Raw genomic sequence first — 18547 nt, forward strand, 5'->3', positions numbered from 1 at the left:
ACCTAATATGGATATGTTTAATATGGATATGTTTGACATATGGTATTGGAATATTTGAATCATTGGATTAAATAGGATATGTAATGGTTTTGCCATGGATCTGAAATCATAGTGAACATGTTGGGACCTACGGGCCAAATCATATTGGGACCTTCGGGTCAAATCATAGTGGGACCTACGGGTCAAATCATATTGGCATATTGGAAATTCCGGGCAGATATCAGGCTTGATTCGTCACAGAATAATAAAAAGGAACAGAGAAACATATGCATATGAATATGGATATGGAATTGTTTATGATATATGTTGTATATTATTTATGATTATATGTGTTTTGGTATATGAGTATCTTGGTGATCGTTATATGTGCTTGAAATGTGATAACATTGGTGATTTGTTTGCCTTGGTGTGTGGATAAGAATGTGACATAAGTTATAAATGACTGTATAACTTTGGATATGGAAATAGGACGTAAGACAGATTATGGGAAGTTATATGCTTATAAAATAAGAATAAGTATGGATAAATAATAATTAGCAAATTGAATAAAGTTAAAGATTACATGGAAATATGTATTTGGTAAGGAAGCATATAAAGAATTATGGTGCGATGTGGCAGTAATGATATGAGATATTATTTGGAAGACATGATGAAATGATAAGTGGTAATACAAGAAAAGAATGATGATATATGATGCCTTAAGAAATGACAATATGTGGAAGGTGATACAGGAATTTAATTTATTTTGATGAGTAAAATGAAATAAAGGTAGGATACTGTAAAGACATAATATGAAATGATAAAAGATGAAACGTATGATGAAACAAATAGATAAAGGAAAAAGGGATAATGACATAAAGTAAAATGAGGGAAGGTAATGAAATGAAATATCTGACCATACAATGGAGGTTAAAAAGGGAAGTAAAGATGTTGTGAAGTGCGTAAAAGATTAATACCCAAAATTTATGAAAGTGGGAAGTGCTACGAATAAACGATTATAAGTAAAAGATAAACATTGTAGAAGTCTCAATATAGTTTAGATTAGAGAATTAATTTTCATAATTTGGATATGTCTACTGAGCTGGGGAAAGCTCACCCCTCTCTCCTTTCCCCAGGTGCAGGTTAGAGTTGATAGTATGTCAGCGTGGTTGCGCAGCTTTGCATCCTTGGCAAGTCACTGGTGGTCAACATGGTTAAGAGTCCTGGCATGGTGTATAATAGTTTAATTTTTGATCTTCCGCTACGAAGTTTTTAGATAAAATAGTTTGTAATTGTGGTTTAATCTAAAGAAAAAGAAAAAGGAAAAAAAAATTCAGCACGAGTTGTCGATACTGAAACGTGACATCACTTATTCGGCGGGTTTACCTACCGGGTAACGGGTGTTACATTTTTACATGGTTTTATTGATATTTTTGATATATTTGTTGATAAAAATCTGGTTATCAATATTTACGAAAACTAAAATAAAAATATCAAATTTCATCATCCGAACGTCGTCGGAACATATGCAATTGAGATCTCGTTGGAATCCTTATAAAATTATCTTTAATTTGATATATTTTTTGCGAAAAAATAATTTAAATCGAGAGAGTTACGTAAATTTAAAGTTTTAAGATGATTTTAATGAGAGGAAATTGACATTAATACCCTCTAATTTTATTTATTAATTTTCTTAATTAAAAATATAATCCATGTGGCATTATTTCAACTAGGGGTGGCAAATCGTGCATGTTGTGTCTTTATCGTGTCGACACGAACACGACCCATTAAGAAAACTCCAAACACGAACACGACCCGCTACCCTCAGACACGAACCCATTAACGACACGAACCACTTCGGATCAACACGACACGATAACAATACATATATGACACGACACGATAACGACACTAAAAAAAATGAAAAATATATTTTTCACGCTAATATCAAGTTGCTCGATTAGACTAAACATAATTAAAATTTTAAAATAAATAAAAAATAATATTATTATAATATATTAATATTATTTCTTAACGTGTAACACGAACACGACACGATTAACGTGTAATACGTACCCGACACGAACACAACACGAAATTTTCGTGTCGTTATCGTGTCAACACGATAAGGACACGAACCCAATAAGCTTTGACACATACACATTAATTTCGTGCGGGTTCGTGTCGTGCCAAATATTGTCAGCCCTAATTTCAACCACTAGATCTTCTAATCTAGTGGGTAAGATTTAGTCTTAGTTTGAGATTGCTAATTAGTTAGCAATTGATCACTTCCATGTAGGGAAGAATCTTAACTATATTATTATCTTTCTTACTTTATTTTCTCTCTACTTTAACTATTTATTATTATTTTTTCAAAACGAGTGCAAAAAAGAAGTGACTCAAGTAATGTGAGACGAAGGGAGTATTAGTTTTATAACAAAATATGAATGAAATAAGTTGGCGGAATGTGAGACCTATTTACTATTTATTGTAAAAACGAAATAGGATTTTTATTGTGGGACGGACCGAAAATGACAAAACAGGACCCTTACTGTGGGACGGAGGAAGTAATAAATAGTTAAAGTAGATATATAGTAAAGTAAAAGCAAGAATAATGTAGAGAAGAGTATTATCTACATTTATATACTCCCCAATTTAACTATTTTTTACGATTTTTTCAAAATAACTTTCTTGGGAGAGTACTACTTATTCAAATGATGGAATATAATTAGTCATAAAGCATTAGAATATACAGTCCCATATATTACCGGAACTCCTTTGTGGACCTCAATAATGCGACAATGACATAAAGCATTTAACATATTGAATAACACAAACTGGATCAATCTGAGAAAAAACGAATTATATAACCTGCAGATTTGACCGAGGTGCCAATATATGATTTTAGCTTTTTCTGCAAATGAGTACTTACTACATACAGCTTAATTCTAAATATGTTGGAATGTTACATGAAGCAGTTTAGTTTCGAGTTACAACTCCCTTTTTCTAGTCTTGCAGAAACAAGAAGTTCCACAAAAACTATTTATAAGAGAAAATATACAATCAGAGTAAAGAAAGCACCAAAAGGCCATCAAAGTTACACAACAAGCACAAGCAGCTCTCAAGGCGTTACCTGAAGCAGGAAAGCTTTGGTCATCCAACATCAAAGTTAAACAAGTCTCCTGGTTGATTGTTTATACATTTCTCGATTATGCTTCTTCGCTGTCAATGTGACTGTCAGTTTTCAGTATGTTGAATTTGCAGAGTGGACAAATTGCATTTATGTGCAGCCACTTGTCTATGCAGGCTGAGTGAAAATGATGCCGACAGGGGAGTTCGCGCAGCTCAGCTCCATCATCGTAGGCACAAAGGCAAATACAACATTCCTATAATCAGATGAACATTTAAATGTAATCAACAAACTAGGTTCTGAGGTTTATCATGCATGGTCAAGGATATGCCCACCAGACACTAGCGAACCGAAGATAAATAGCTTACGAAAACCAATGCACCCCCTTAACATCTAGAATAAAATCAAAGCTTAAAAGATAAAGAAACATTATCCAAGTATCAGTGCCTGACCCTGTCTTATGGTGTCTATCAGATGCAACTTAATGGTCTAGATAATGCACATCTACAGAACTTGTATATGTATCAGTAGTCTAGAAAGACATACAGCATCGTCAAGTGGTAGAACATGCTCTGTGGGAGAATCAGTATCGCATTCAGTTATTATTCCTCCAAATGATTCTTGAGTGTCACCATTTTGCTTCTCAAAGTCACCAATTTTCCGAAATCTGAATTTTGGTAGTCTCTCAATATCTTCCTTAGTAGCTCCTTCCTGTACATAGCGTTGAAGAAATGAATAAAGAGTGGCAATGATAAGAAATGTCAGATAAGGGCAAACATTAGTTAGATAAGAAATGTCAGATAAGAAATTTTGGTTTCGAAGACGATGACTTATTAGTTATTACCAAGAAGGCAGAAGTACACATACAAACATTAGAAGATTAGGGGCATCCAATTGTGTGACACACACAGTAACTCTACAAAATTTTCACGGTTTAAATTATTACATAATACATATACAGCATCTTTACTTAATAGGAGTAATAATGAAACAAAGTGAATAATGAGATTTTCAGTAGAGGGAGTAAAAACTAAGAACCGAGGGGCAATCACCAGTGAATTACCAAAGGCACACTTAATCTATTGTTCTTTCCCTTTGCTTTCACAGCTTTTTTGCTTTATTTTTGTATTAAAGTCATCATTGAAACAAACAACTAGCAATCACCATAGGCAAGCGTGAGCCCTAGATTCTATGTTAAATTTACCTGATCTGCAACTGCATATAAGATTGCAATGATACATGGTAGACAGCAGCAAACAGCAATTCCAATTATACATGCCACAGCAACACAAACCACAACGAAGAAAACATCGAATGCCAAGAATGCAATGGAAAGCCTGCAAAATACATCATTGATAATACATAAAAAGAACTAAAAAGCATGCCATGATCCTAGCAGAATCAACAAAAATAACTTGTCCACACCAGTAAAGCTGTGGCGATTCAGCAGTCAAATCCGGGCCACCAGAAGATACCCAATAGAACCCAATTATCCACCAAATGAACGAGAACATTGTATTTGCAGACTCCAGGTGTTTAGCAACACTGCCAAAAAGAAAGCAATATATTATCCCCATTATCAATTTCTTATCTCTAAACATGACCTACAGATTCCATTTTCTCCTCTATGCGCACAGGTGACATGCTTAGGAGTCAAAGCAAGGAGAACCAAAATTATACTACGATGAAAAAAACGTATAACATAAGAAATGAGATAAAATGTGATTGTAAGTTGGTAATATAGATAACAAAAAACATTACGTTGTGTCAATTATGCAAGTCCATCATCAACAACTCAAAGAATCTATATTCAGAAGAACATTCAAAAAAGATAAGTATTAACAGTGACTATCAGTAGAGCACCTTAAAACAAGTTCGGAATTGAAATTAAAAAAAAAAAAAAAAAAAACAAAGATCAGATTTTTTTTCTTGAAAAAAAAACAAAGATTAGATTATCACCCTTTCGAAGCAAATGCAAAAACAGTTCTACCAGACAAAAATATCATGTAACATAAAGAACTCAAATGCCAGCCCCATGAATTTCCAGTGAGTTTAAAATCACCAGGGTTTAAGTAGGGAAAACAGTAATATAGCAGCTTTCAATTCCTATACACAATCATCCTCTGTATAGCCAGCTTTGAAAGACGAGAAAATAGCTTGTTTCCATTTTTCTTAGACAAATAAATGCAATAAGAATCAGTTGATCAGTTTCACTTTAATGATAACAGCAATTAAATCAAGCATTAAAGCAACATTGTTTAAATCTGATTATAACCTATCAGCTGCAAGATTAGCATTTATGTTAGCAACAGAGAAAAACCAAAGTAGGGGCAGAAAAAGTCAACTGAAAATTGAAATCGGAAAACATGAAGTTTACCTAGTTTCATCATCACTCTGCTGGCGCTCGGAAGCATAACCGCCGGATTCCACGTCATCACTTCCGGTTCCGGAGCTGGAATTCGAGTAATTCTGAGAATTGCGGTGGGAATACCTCTTCCTGTACTCGGCGCAGACGCAGATCATGTGAAGGACGCACTGCAGCGCGTAGCCGACAATCCAAAGGCGCAGCGGCATCGAGGGGGTTTCATCGCGGCTCATGATGAGAACGGAAATGGAGACGACGACGAAGGCGAGGTTCCAGACGAGGTCCAATACGACTATGGGCTTGGAGTAGGCCCAATCGCTCTGGCGCTCCTCGATTTGCTCGGCCGCAGCTTCGCGGACGCGGACGGAGGGCTCGCGCATGGAGCGGCCGCGGCGGAGGAAGCGGGCGGCGCCGCGGATGCTGGGCGTGCGGCCGAGGAAGCGGGAGAGATTGCTGGGGCTCTGGTCGCTCAGCAACGGTGTAGTGTCGGCTGAGGGGGAAGACGGGCTGTCGTTGTTTGACGACATCGTCGCGGACGGAGGAGAATTTCGAGTCTCTGGTTTCTCTGGGTTGGGTGTCAGTGATGATTCATTAATCCATTTGTTTTTTGTTCCAAAGTTCTGATCTCTCCCTTTCCAATTGGGGGTTCATCGCACGGTCCAATTTTGACGATGGATTAGGTTGCTAATAATTTCTTCTTTTCGCGATAAGGTTTGTAATAAATTCGACTCCTTCAAAATGGATTTTTGTTATACTCCACGTTGGTTTCTTGAGCAAAAAGAAATCCAAATACCTTGCTACTTGCTAATACTTGGAACTTGTTACTTCATCCCTCCTATAGAAATTAATAGAGTAAAAGATAAATAAAAAAAATAAAAAATTGAAATATTTTTAGTGAAAAATGTGTTTCACATCATAAGAGAGAAAATAGTTTCCAGAACTAAAAACTGCATATTTTTATGAGATGGATTAAAAAAGAAAGAATGTATACTCTTATGAGACAGAAAGAGTAATTTATAATGCTAATTTCCTAGGAAGTCATTGTAATTCGTAACTCGTAATCCAAGTCAAATAACATACTAAATTCAAATATTAACATACTAAAAATTTCAATTAAATAGAACCAAATATGTAAAAAAAAATTCTTCCTTTCTTATTTATTTTTTTCTTCTTTAGTTTATTCTTCTTCCTTTTTAGTATTTTACCTTCCTTTCTTTTTTCTCCTTAATTTATGTTTCATCTCTTTTCTTTTTTCTTCTTTTTCTTCTTTCTTTTTAGTGTTTTATACATACATCTAATTGCATTCATAATATAAATCAATAACAAAATACATAATTAAATTAATTATTTAAAGTAATTAAATATTTTTATTTAAATTATTTATACTCATTTTAGGGTTGAAACACCTGACTAAAAATATTCAACTATTTATCATTATGAATACAATTCACAATTTTAATTTATGATTAAGACTATATTGATTAGTTATTAACATAATATAAAATAATAATTATTAGTTATTAATTACTACTAGTTTTTACTATTATAACAATATTATTATTATAATAATTAAATATGATTATAACTATAATTATAATTTAAGTATATTTAAATGATATATAAAAATAAATTAATTTTTAATTTATAACATCAAAATAAATATATTAGTATTGATTAATAATAATAGTATAAAGAGTGAGGAGAATGAGAGAAGATATTATAATATTATTTTTGGTACTAGTTTTGTCAATTTCCAAAATACCCTTTATGACACAAATGGAAAAATGATTTTTTTAGAAGGTATTTTGGGGTGAAAATTGCATCAGATACCAAAAATGTGATTTATAAGTAAAAAAATGATACTCCATAAAATAAAGATCAGATATCATTTTATGTGTGAAAGTGAAAGATAAAGTACCATTTATATAGTTCACTCTTTCTTTTATGGTTTATCATTGACCATCCAATCACATTATAGGAGTACATAGTAGTATCTTTTAATATTAAAATGTACATTGTGATATCAATGCTATTTCTCTTGCTCACTCGAACCTTGTGGAGTGTGAAGAATTTATATTGGTTTGTAGCCTATTTTAAAGTGAGTTTTGAGAGTTAATTTGAAATACGATATGATATTTGTTTGAATTTAGAAAAATTTTAAAATCAAGGAATTCTCGACAAGGATTGAAATTTTGGAAATAAATTAACAAAAAAAAAATGAAGTGCTATCATTCTCATCATTTATAATGAATAAAGAGAGATAAAAAAAAAAAGGATTATACGTGGAGAAGAAAAGAGATCTCTTTTATATGTAGAATTATGGAGCAGCAGATTTGGTTGTAAGGGACGAAAATTTAGTACAATAATTTATAGTATATTTTTTTAATAGTAAAAATATTTATTGACTAATGAGATTGTGACGAGTGACACAACCTCATTTGTGAGTAAAAAAGTAATTAAAAAATCGATTTACAAGACTCCTTCGTCTCATTAGGCCACCTGGGCCTGGCCAACCATAATATAGGTTAGAGACCACATTAAGCATTTTTCTTTTTCTTTTTCTTTTTTAATTGAAATTGAAGAAAGAAACCTAGGTCTCAATTCAAAGTGAATATAAATTTTAAATTTTCTATTAATGGTAGAACATGTTCAGTAGACATAATTCCTTAATATATATATTTTTTAAATCATAAATTTACTATTATGGTATAAATAATAAACTACTTTATCTTTTGAATAGCTAAATATTCTCAATTCAATTTGTAAAATAGGCTCTATTGTCAATATTGTCATTATTTTATATTATTATTATTATTATTATTATTATTTATCCTGCTATTATCAGACAGAGTAAATGTCTAAATTATTATTTTTTTTAGACAAAAAGTCGGTTAATGAGAGATTAAATTTTGTAACTATTGTCAAATTTGATTTTGCATGGAGATGTGCGGAACCCATAATGGACTTCGGACTATTTGTGGGCTCGGTTCTATGTGATGGGTTGGCAAGATATCGTCCATTCTATTGCACGGCCCACTCTATATCCTTTCTCTGTTTTATTTTCTATATTCTTCTGTTATATTTTATGTAACAACCGCAGAATATTAATTATACAAGATATTGAACCCTGAAAATACAAATCCATCATATTATATAATTTGTATTCATTATTTGGCAGCAAAATTCACACAATTCTTTTTTGGGTAGTGATTTAGAGACATAATGTCTCCAAGCCATAAGGGTATTATGTCACTTTGCCATAATCTAAATTATTATATGGACTATTATACCCTTATTTTAAATTAAATAATAATTAAATAAATGAATATTATATCAATTAATATAAAAGGAAAGATAATCATATCAAATTAATATCTTTTATCTAAATATAAAAGTCAAACACATATCAAATTACAATCTTTTTCTTTAAATGTATGCAATCACAAATAATATTGCCACGGCAGAATATCTTCATTCCTCCCTCCGTCGACCAGCCTCCGCCGCCTCCGTCGACCAGCCTCCACCGTCCGGCCCTCCGCGTCACAGGTTGCGGCATCTTCAGCCTCGTTCATCCAAATCATTGCTGCCACGATATAAAAAACATCAAAGGTACCACTCTTTTCTCTTATTTATATGTGTTTTAGGCCTCCTATACATGTTCATTAAAATATACATGGGGTTTTTGTGAGATTTTTGGGATGTTGTACATTTTTCACATATAACTAGATTATCACATCTCAAGATTTTTGCATTTTGGGACTACATAGATATTAAGCAAATTATATTGCAAGTGGAGAAAATGTCCATTTTGTTAGGTATAGTGTGTTGAAAGTGTCGTGCATAATAAATTTGTAAATATCTGAAAACTTTTTTATTAGGTATGGTGTGTGGAAACTTAAAAATGGTGGGTCATGCATAAAAAAAATGTAAATATCTGGAGAAACTGTGAATAAAGAATTGGTCTCAAACGAGTGTATGTTAATTTATTTGAATACTCCAAACAAAAATTTATGAGAGCAAATATGAAATATGATTAAATAAGGGATCGTAGTAGTATCCAATGTTAGACCGTGTTAGGTACGATGATGGATTTAAAACTGAGGCCGTTTAACTATGCAAATACTGAATAATGAATTAGACAATTAGGCACTATTAATTCCAAATGGAAGATAGCTGTAATGCTTTAAACAATTGGCTGTGGGAGTTGAATTTTTAGATCCATACTTTTCAGTCAACTATCATATTGTCCTTGCTTCCATTGAATTTTTGAATTTCGCGAATGCAATTATTTTTAGTTACATTCTCATTTTTCTGCAATTAGCTGAAAACTAATTAAGTCCCATTTTTCTGCAATTATTTTTAGTTACATTTCCATCCTGTGTTCGTGTATGATGAATACACATACGTCTATGATGAACGAGATATTTGAGGAAGTTTTTGGCGACAATCATGAGTTATCGGAAGAGAGTAACAACAATGGTGAAGAAGTATATGATGTGACAGTGGAAGAGGAAGATAACAACAATGATGAAGAAGGAGATGATTGGATAGAAGAAGAGGAGGATGAAAATAACAACAGAGAGGAAACAGCTAATGAGATCCTAGATTCTAATGGTGTAGACGGCGACGATGATAATGATGTTTCGGGTGAAGATCGTATAGCCAATATGGCTCCTATGAAGGGAATGGAATATGATTCAAAAGAGAGCCTTAAGACAGCCTATCGAGATTATGCGAAGCTAGCAGGGTTTTCTATTGCAACACGTAACTCGTCGTCTAAGTATTACATGCTTGCATGCTCCAAAGGGCGAAAGCCTAAGGATGCAATTAAGAAGTTTACCAGACAAACGCAATGTCCAGCTCGTCTTAGTTGCATTGTAAAGACTAATGGTAAAGTGATTGTGTCGAATGTTAAGTTGAATCACAATCACAGTCTTGAGCCGGAATTGTCAATGTTTATGGCGGGTAATCGAGAGTTAACTTTGCACATGAAACGCCTACTGGAAAATCGAGATATTGCAGGCTATAGGACTTGTAAAAACGTGAGGACTCTAGAAGTTATGGCCGGAGGTCCTCAGAATTTAGGTGTTAATCAACGAGACTGTAGGAACTACATAGATAAAAGGAGAAGGTTGAGACTTGGAGAGGGGGATGCTGAAGCTATACACAGGCTGTTTTTGAGGATGCAATTGCAAGATAAAAACTTTTTTCACATTATGGATGTTGACGATGAAGGACGTCTACGTAATGTGATGTGGGTACATCCTCGTAGTATAGCTGCGTACGAAGAGTTCCACGATGTTGTGAGTTTCGATACAACTTACCTTGTAAACAAATACAAGATGCCGTTGGCGACGGTTGTCGGAGTTAACCAACATAACCAATCAATATTATTGGGATGTGGTCTATTAAGTCATGAGCAGTCCGAATCATTTAAATGGTTCTTTAGCAACTGGTTACTGGCCATGAAAGGTGTCAATGCTGACAGATCAATGTGAGAGTATAAAGATTGCCGTGAAGGCAGTTTTTCCAATGACTATACATAGACTTTGTCTATGGCATATTGCCTGTAAAATTCCACAAAAGTTCAAAGGTGTTGCTGACTTTCGTAGCTGTTCGTCTGATTTCTACTCAACGATATATGACAGTCTCAGTATTGCGGAATTCGAGTCAAGGTGGACAGATTTTCTATCTAAACACAGTCTTCATAACAATAGGTGGCTGAAAGATTTGTTTGATGAAAAGGAGAATTGGGCACCCATCTATTTGAATCATACTTTTTGGGCTGGTATGGTATCGACCCAACGAAGTGAATCTATGCACGCATTCTTTGATGGTTTTGTGAACTCAAGGAGCACATTGAAACTATTTGTGGAACAATACGAGGTCGCTATTCAAGACAAACTTCAGAAGGAGATGAACGCTGATTACAAGTCAAAGTGCGTGATGTTGCTACCTGTGACAACTTTTCAATGGGAAAAACAATTGCTAGGTGAATACACTTATAACATCGGCCTCTTGTTGCAAGTGGAAATCAAGAAAATTAGCAGTTGTAATGTGGAAGATGTCGCAATTGGTGAAGATGGTGTGCATCGTTGCAAGATAAAGGAGATGCGATTAGTGCAGAATGTTTTTCACAAGGAATACACTTACACCGTCGAGTATCGTCCTTTTGAGGAATATATAAGCTGCAACTGCCGTAGGTATGAATTTAAAGGCATATTTTGTGTTCATATCTTGAAAGTCTTGGTGTACAAAGATATCAATCTTGTACACGATCGTTATATCATGAAAAGATGGCGGGCAAGAGAGTATAGACCGCACTCTAGTATTGTTTTTGCAGGTGGTTATCCTCACATGAGTGAAGAGTTCAAAGCGTTTCAAGATATGGAAAGAAGCTTTGTAAAATGTGCGGATGCAGCTATAACTGACCCACGTGCGATAAAGATGGTGAAAGAAGCCCACGAAAAGTTATTGGTGGATATAATGAATATTCGTGGTGGGTTAATTTCGAATCCAAGTCCCAATGGTGAGAATGCACGCATTTCTATTGATCCGCCTGCTATACTAGATCCGCTGGTGAGTATTCCTCGCGGACGGCCGAGAGCAGACACGAGGCTTCGATCAAATTTTGATATTAACACAACTCGTAATAGGCGTGGTGGTGGACGAACAGGTGCTCGTGGACGAGGTACGAATCGTGGTCAAGGAGTTGCTTGATCATGTGATCTGGTTTATGTTTATTGGAATTTCTCTCTTTTCGTAATAAAACGTTTGTGGATCTTGAGTTTTATTGGAATTACTGTTAAACTTAATTACATTGGCAAGGGAGATCACGTTTTAATTTTTATTAGTTTTGTGTGTGTTGAATTGTGCATTACTAATACATTTAAAAGTTTAGAGTTTTCTTCAATTCTTCTCATTTCCAAGAATACAATTATGATAGTATTACCTTTTAAAATTCGTGAGAGAATTATATTAATATTTCTTCTATATATGTTTAAAAGTTTCAAGAATACCAATACTGCAGCTAATGTATTGAATCTTGGTATTGTGGTGTATTATCGTATTTATATTTTAGTTACTAATTTAACAGTTTATTTTCTAAACTCTTAAGCTATCAAATTAATGTGTTTTGTATGAGTATGGGTAGATAGTGTTTTGTATTGATCAATAATACATGGAATGATATCAATCTAATTATGATGGTATCAATCTATTTCTTAATTGAATCAATCTATTCCTGGAGGATTATTGTGAGTGATCAATCAATCTATTCCTGGAGGATTATTGAATCAATCTATTCCTGGAGGATTATTGTGAGTGATCAATCTATTCTTGGAGGATTATTGTGAGTGATCAATCTCAACTTGTTTGACAAGTAGTCTGCCCACCAATTGTTTGACAAATAGTCTGCCCACCAATTGTTCGACAAATTGCTGTCGTTAACAACGCTGACGTTTATATTGAATCAATATGGGCGGCGATACTCTTTTGTGTAAAGATTAAGAACGGAATAATATTACTGTTTTTTGTCAAAAATTAAACTATTAGTCACTTGTTAAGGTTAAGGAGAGGTTATGCGAAGTCGCAGAAATAGCGAATCAAAAGGAATAAATAAAAGCTGTTATAAAAATTTCATTCAAATAAAGATAAAGACCAAAATAATACTATATCTTGGTCAACAACAAAACATTAACTTAAACCAACAAAAACATAGAAATAAAACAAACGATAAGCAGAAAATCGTCATATCTAAGATGAACACTAGTTCAATCTATGGTAATTAGTTCCACTTTTCGAACTTGGTCCCCATCTCCATGTGGCCCTTCATCACCTATCTTTGAGTCACAGAACATGGCATATAGTTTCTTGAGAGGCTGGTTATCAAGCAACATAGATTGTATGTCACGAGGCTCCATAAGTCCCGCCATTCTCACGAACATTTCTCGTACCTCTTTTTTTAGGTCATTAGTTTCGACCCTCTCACATAGGTACAGATTTTCTAATTTATGTTTAGAAGGGGAATGCATCCCCAAGGATAGCCTTCGCCGCAGTGGCTGGTTTTTCGACTGTGGGGTAGGAGTGGTGGTGCTAGACATTGGAGACTTCGGAGACATAATGTGTTTGGCTGTTGTGTGGAAAAATGAAATGTCAAAGTGTCATATATATAGTAGTTAAAAGTTTTAAAATAAGGAAAATTAATTTAACTTTACTCAAATTTACGCGCTATTACCGTAAAGATTGATAAAGGTCTATGATTTTATTCACCATTTTTCGGATGGTAAGATTTATAAAGATATGAAAATTTTCGGATGGTAAGATTTATAAAGATGTGAACTTTTCAAATAAATGCACTAATTTTGCAATAATTTAGAAAGATACTCCATATCATAAATTATTTCTTAGTAGTATTAAAAAATTATTAAAATCATAAGTCATAAAAACAATAATATGTATATATATATACTTAATTTCTAAGTGTTATCGTCCAACGAAATAGTAATAGCATTAGCATCAAATTATTGTAGTATTATTTTTAAATAATTATTAAAATTATAAGTCATAAAAATGAATCACAAAAATTACTCAGATCAATTTTTTTTCTATAATAATGTTTAATTTAAAATTCTAAATTGTAAAATAGTACTCCAGTAGTATACATATGTTATATGGAGTACTTAATTTCTACTTGTATCATCTAATGAAAGGATAATAGTCATTTGCATCAAATTATTTTATTAGTAATTACTAAAATTCAAAATCATAAGTAAAAATTATTGCATGTACATATACACTTAATTTCTTAGTGTTATCGTTCAACAAAATAGTAATAGTTACTCAGATCAATTTTTTTTCTATAATAATGTTTAATTTAAAATTCTAAATTGTAAAATAGTACTCCAGTAGTATACATATGTTATATGGAGTACTTAATTTCTACTTGTATCATCTAATGAAAGGATAATAGTCATTTGCATCAAATTATTTTATTAGTAATTATTAAAATTCAAAGTCATAAAAACAACTACATGTGTATACATACTTAATTTCTTAGTGTTATTGTCTAACAAATACTAATAGTCATTCGCATCTAATTGTTTTATTAGTATTAAAAATTTATTAAAATTCTAAGTCATAAAAATGACTACATGCAAATACATACTTAATTTCTTAGTGTTATTGTCCAACGGAATAGTTATAGTCATTCGCATCAAATTATTTTATTAGTATTAAATAATGATTAATCTTCTAAGTCAAAAAAACGAATACATGCATTTATATACTTAATTTCTTAGTGTTATCGTCAAACAAAATAGTATAGTTATTCACATCAAATTATTTTTTTATTAAATAATATTTAAAATTCTAAATTGTAAAATATCGTACTTGTTATCATTCTAAATTATTTTTAGTGTTATTACCCAATTAAATAGTAGTATTTGTTCGCATCCAATTATTTTATTCTTAAATAATCGTTAAAGTTCTAAATCGTTAAAGTCAAATCTTAATTTTGATGCTCTAAGAACTCATGCAATTAAATTGATTTGTTACTTTTATAAATATAAATTCCAGATTCAATAATATTTTGTAAATATAAAATTAGGATTGACTATTAAATCAACTATAAGTTTAGAATTTTAAAAATATTGTATAGTATTATTTAAATAAAGGTTAATTCATTATATTAAATTATATTTAAATAAACTAATATTACATGATTGAAGTCTATGTACACTTCCTAGACAAAAAATAAAGATAATTCAAAATTTAGCATTATTGGAGTAATTAAAATTTTGAAATTTCTGTACACTTCATAAATAAAAATTAAAATTAAAGTCAATATTTTTGTTTGAAGATTTGAGTATATATTTACTTAAATTAATTGTACTTTGAATTTGAATGCATATATTGACACGGTAGTTACTTAAAGCTCATCTAGTCCACATATTCAACACTATTCACAGAGGAAACTTTTACATTAAAATAATATTATATTATTAATTTTATTTAAAAAGAGCGTCTTCTCCTTCCTTCAAACAAGCAGCTATTTTTTTTTTCTGTAATTTCACCTCTGCAATTTTTTTATTCCAAAGTTCAGCCCCTTCTACCATTCTAATTCTGATGATTTACTCTTCAATAATATCAACTTGGGAAGGGCTAAAGAGTGTTTGCGAATTTTTTTCAAAAAATTGAAGTAGGAAAAAAACACAAAAAAAGTTCTTGGGAGGGGCTTAAGCCAATGGCGGACGCAGAAATAAATTTTGGCAGGAGCTTCACTAAAAATGTTTCATACTCTCGTCATCCTCAAAAAATAGAAATTCTTTTGTTTTTGGTGTTCCATGAAAATAGAAACTTTCCATTTTAGGAAATTTCTTTCTCTCGAACGAGGTGAGATTCATTTTCCAATAACATATTTTTCTTCTTATCTCTCTTATTTTACCAATTTTGCTCTAAAATCAGAGACGGTCAACAATGGGACATTTATTCTTGAATGAATATAATATATTAACAAAAAGAATAATAAAATTATTGTATTTGTTTTGCTAAAATAATAAATATCTAATACATAAAAATGCGTAATTATCTAATATAGTTGTGAAGGATAATTTTCATGTAAATACATTAACTTTAAGTTTTACTTTTATTTTTTCCCTAAAACTTTAAAATTTGAATATAAATATATGAATTTTTGATTTTTCTCATTTTTTCCCTAGATCTAAAATTAAAACATAGGTGGCAAAGTAAAATATGTGCCAATCAAAACTATACACATATGGTTATATTAATTAAAAAATACTAATGAATTTGAAGTTGTGAACTATGACAAAAGAAAAGTAAAAAAGGCCTAACCCATTAAAAGTTATATACTAGTAAAAAAGCAAGTTTAATCTCGTTTGCAATTTTAGAAGTGTTAGTATAAGTAATAACGTTAAAATGTAGTTACAGTTTTCAATGTTTTCATAATTGTGTAAAGCAAAATCGTGCCACCGTTTTAGGGAATAGGAATTGACTTTTTCAACTATTATTATAATTATTATATTCATTTAAATTTAACACTTTTATTTATTTCTATCTTCTTCCTCGTCTCACTCTATGCCGCTGCCATTATTCAAAGAAGTTTTCTCTGTAATTTTATTTTTCAGCCCCTCCTTCCCATTAAATCTCCTTCTCATTAAACCCCAAAGATATTAACTTGGGAAGGGCTAAAGATAGTTTATAAGAATGTTGAAAATTTTTATAGTAGAATCTTATTAAAAAAAAGTTTGGGAGGGGCTTAAGCCCCTCACCCCCTCTACTCCATGTCTCCATTGAAATCCGAATTCAAAAGCTGCAAAATATGATAGAGATGGAAAAAAGAAAAGAATGAGATCTAGAGCATCAATTTTGTAAAGAGAAATGGTAGAGATGAGAGAGAAATAATGAAGTTAGAGTATGAGAAAGAAAGATGGGCGATGGAATGTGGAGGAGGGAGAAATCACAATCACAATATTTGCTTAAATCAAGCCTTCCATAAATATACATACAATTTCCCTAAATAATTAATTCTTAAATATAAATAAATATTTTATATGCATAAGGGTAGTATGGTATATGTATAAAACATAAATTTAAATAAAAATATAAAATGACTATTTTAGCCTCAATATGGCATTATGGCTTGGAGACATTATGTCTCTAAAACATTTTCCTTTTTTTAATTGCTATGCAGTTTCCATATCAGTGGTTCGCTATGAAGATTATATTTTTAGTTCTACATATATACTAGATCTACTTATGAGTATAAACATTAATTACTAAATCTCCATGTCATAAGTTGATCGTAGATTCTAAAAACTTTAGTCAAAATCAAAACAGTATTACCTATGCTGGAAATATTTGTAAATAAGATATAAAAACAAATAAATAAATAAACCAAACAAAAATTGTAGTTACAATATTCTAGTGGTCTGACTCCCATTTTAAGACGAAGAAAAGATGCATATAACTGTCCAAATTTGACCTTTTATAAAGAAACAGCAAAAAAGTCTATCCTTGAGACTTGGATTTTTTATGAAAATTCCAAATTGTTTTGGGAGAATTTGATCACTAAACTCGAACTGTAGCTTTCACCTATGAGAACATGAAGACCCTTTAGCTATAATACTAAACTTTCCACGTCTCCTTTTTATTGTTTTAGTTTTAACAAATGGTTCAATATACTCCCTCCGTTCCATAGTAACGGGGGCGTTTCTTTTCGGAAAGGAGATTAAGAAAAATTGTGTTAGGTGAGTTAAGTAAATGGAGAATAAAGTGGAAAATGAAAAAGATAGAAAGATGAAAAGAGAAAAAAATAAGAGAGAGTAAAATAGGTGTGGAAAAATGTTCTGACTTTTACTAAAAAGGGAAATGACTCTATTACTATGGAACGTACCAAAATGCCAAAATGACTCTATTACTATGGAACGGAGGGAGTAATTCTTAGTATATCCCAAATCCCAATATACGGAGTACTTCACCAAGCAATACAAATTTCAATATGTAAATTAAGTGTTTTAGAGCATTCCCAATGGAGGTGGCGAATTCTCGGCGATAAATCGCCGGTTATCGCCGAATTATCGCCGGCCATTGTGGCGAAGTCGGCGATAATTCGGCGATAATGTTGCCGTTGCTTCGCCGAGTGGCGTTCTAACGCCGGATTATCGCCGAGCGATCGCCGGCCACTGTGGCGACGCTCGGCGATAATCGGCGATAATTAAAATTTTTTTTTTTTTTTTTTGAACCCAACGGCTATTTTACATTCCACCCCTATAAATATTTCCTCCACTTCCTCCATTCATCACCCACAATCTTCATTCTCTCCATTTTCAATCTCTTCTCCCAATCTTCAATTTTCATCAAAATTATGAGCTTTTGGAAGAAAAGTTCCCGATCGGGTAAGGATAAGGGTAAGGGGAAAGAGTCGAGTTCACAAATTCCCAACACGGATGAAGCAAACGAGCAGTGGATGCAGTCGTTGTTGGCGATGGGTTCTCCTCCCGGCCAACTTCCATACGGGGGTCCGTCTCCTTTGCAGACTCCTCCGGCGCGGA

At 32.4% G+C, this 18547-nt stretch overlaps 3 protein-coding genes across 3 annotated transcripts; 2 read left to right on the plus strand and 1 right to left on the minus strand.

Moving 5' to 3' along the window:
- Positions 1–2827: 2827 nt before the first annotated feature.
- Positions 2828–6150, minus strand: LOC125203153 (E3 ubiquitin-protein ligase At1g63170-like). The gene is made up of 5 exons (XM_048101452.2): positions 5487–6150; positions 4535–4654; positions 4314–4446; positions 3656–3820; positions 2828–3365 (listed from the first exon to the last, which is right to left on the minus strand). The coding sequence occupies exons 1-5, from the start codon at positions 5999–6001 to the stop codon at positions 3189–3191; spliced, it is 1110 nt and encodes a 369-aa protein (XP_047957409.1). The 5' UTR covers positions 6002–6150; the 3' UTR covers positions 2828–3188.
- Positions 6151–9883: 3733 nt separating this feature from the next.
- On the plus strand, positions 9884–10972 carry LOC148923277 (protein FAR-RED IMPAIRED RESPONSE 1-like). The gene has a single exon (XM_089061449.1). The coding sequence runs from the start codon at positions 9884–9886 to the stop codon at positions 10970–10972; it is 1089 nt and encodes a 362-aa protein (XP_088917575.1).
- Positions 10973–11006: 34 nt separating this feature from the next.
- LOC148923278 (protein FAR1-RELATED SEQUENCE 5-like) lies at positions 11007–12194 on the plus strand. Its single transcript, XM_089061450.1, has one exon. It carries the CDS (start codon positions 11007–11009, stop codon positions 12192–12194), a length of 1188 nt encoding a protein of 395 aa, XP_088917576.1.
- Positions 12195–18547: the final 6353 nt, after the last annotated feature.

The sequence above is a fragment of the Salvia hispanica genome, chromosome 6 (genome assembly GCF_029641045.1).
Source record: "Salvia hispanica isolate PSC_SH4W2 chromosome 6, Shi_PSC_v1, whole genome shotgun sequence".
Taxonomy (NCBI): Eukaryota; Viridiplantae; Streptophyta; class Magnoliopsida; order Lamiales; family Lamiaceae; genus Salvia; species Salvia hispanica.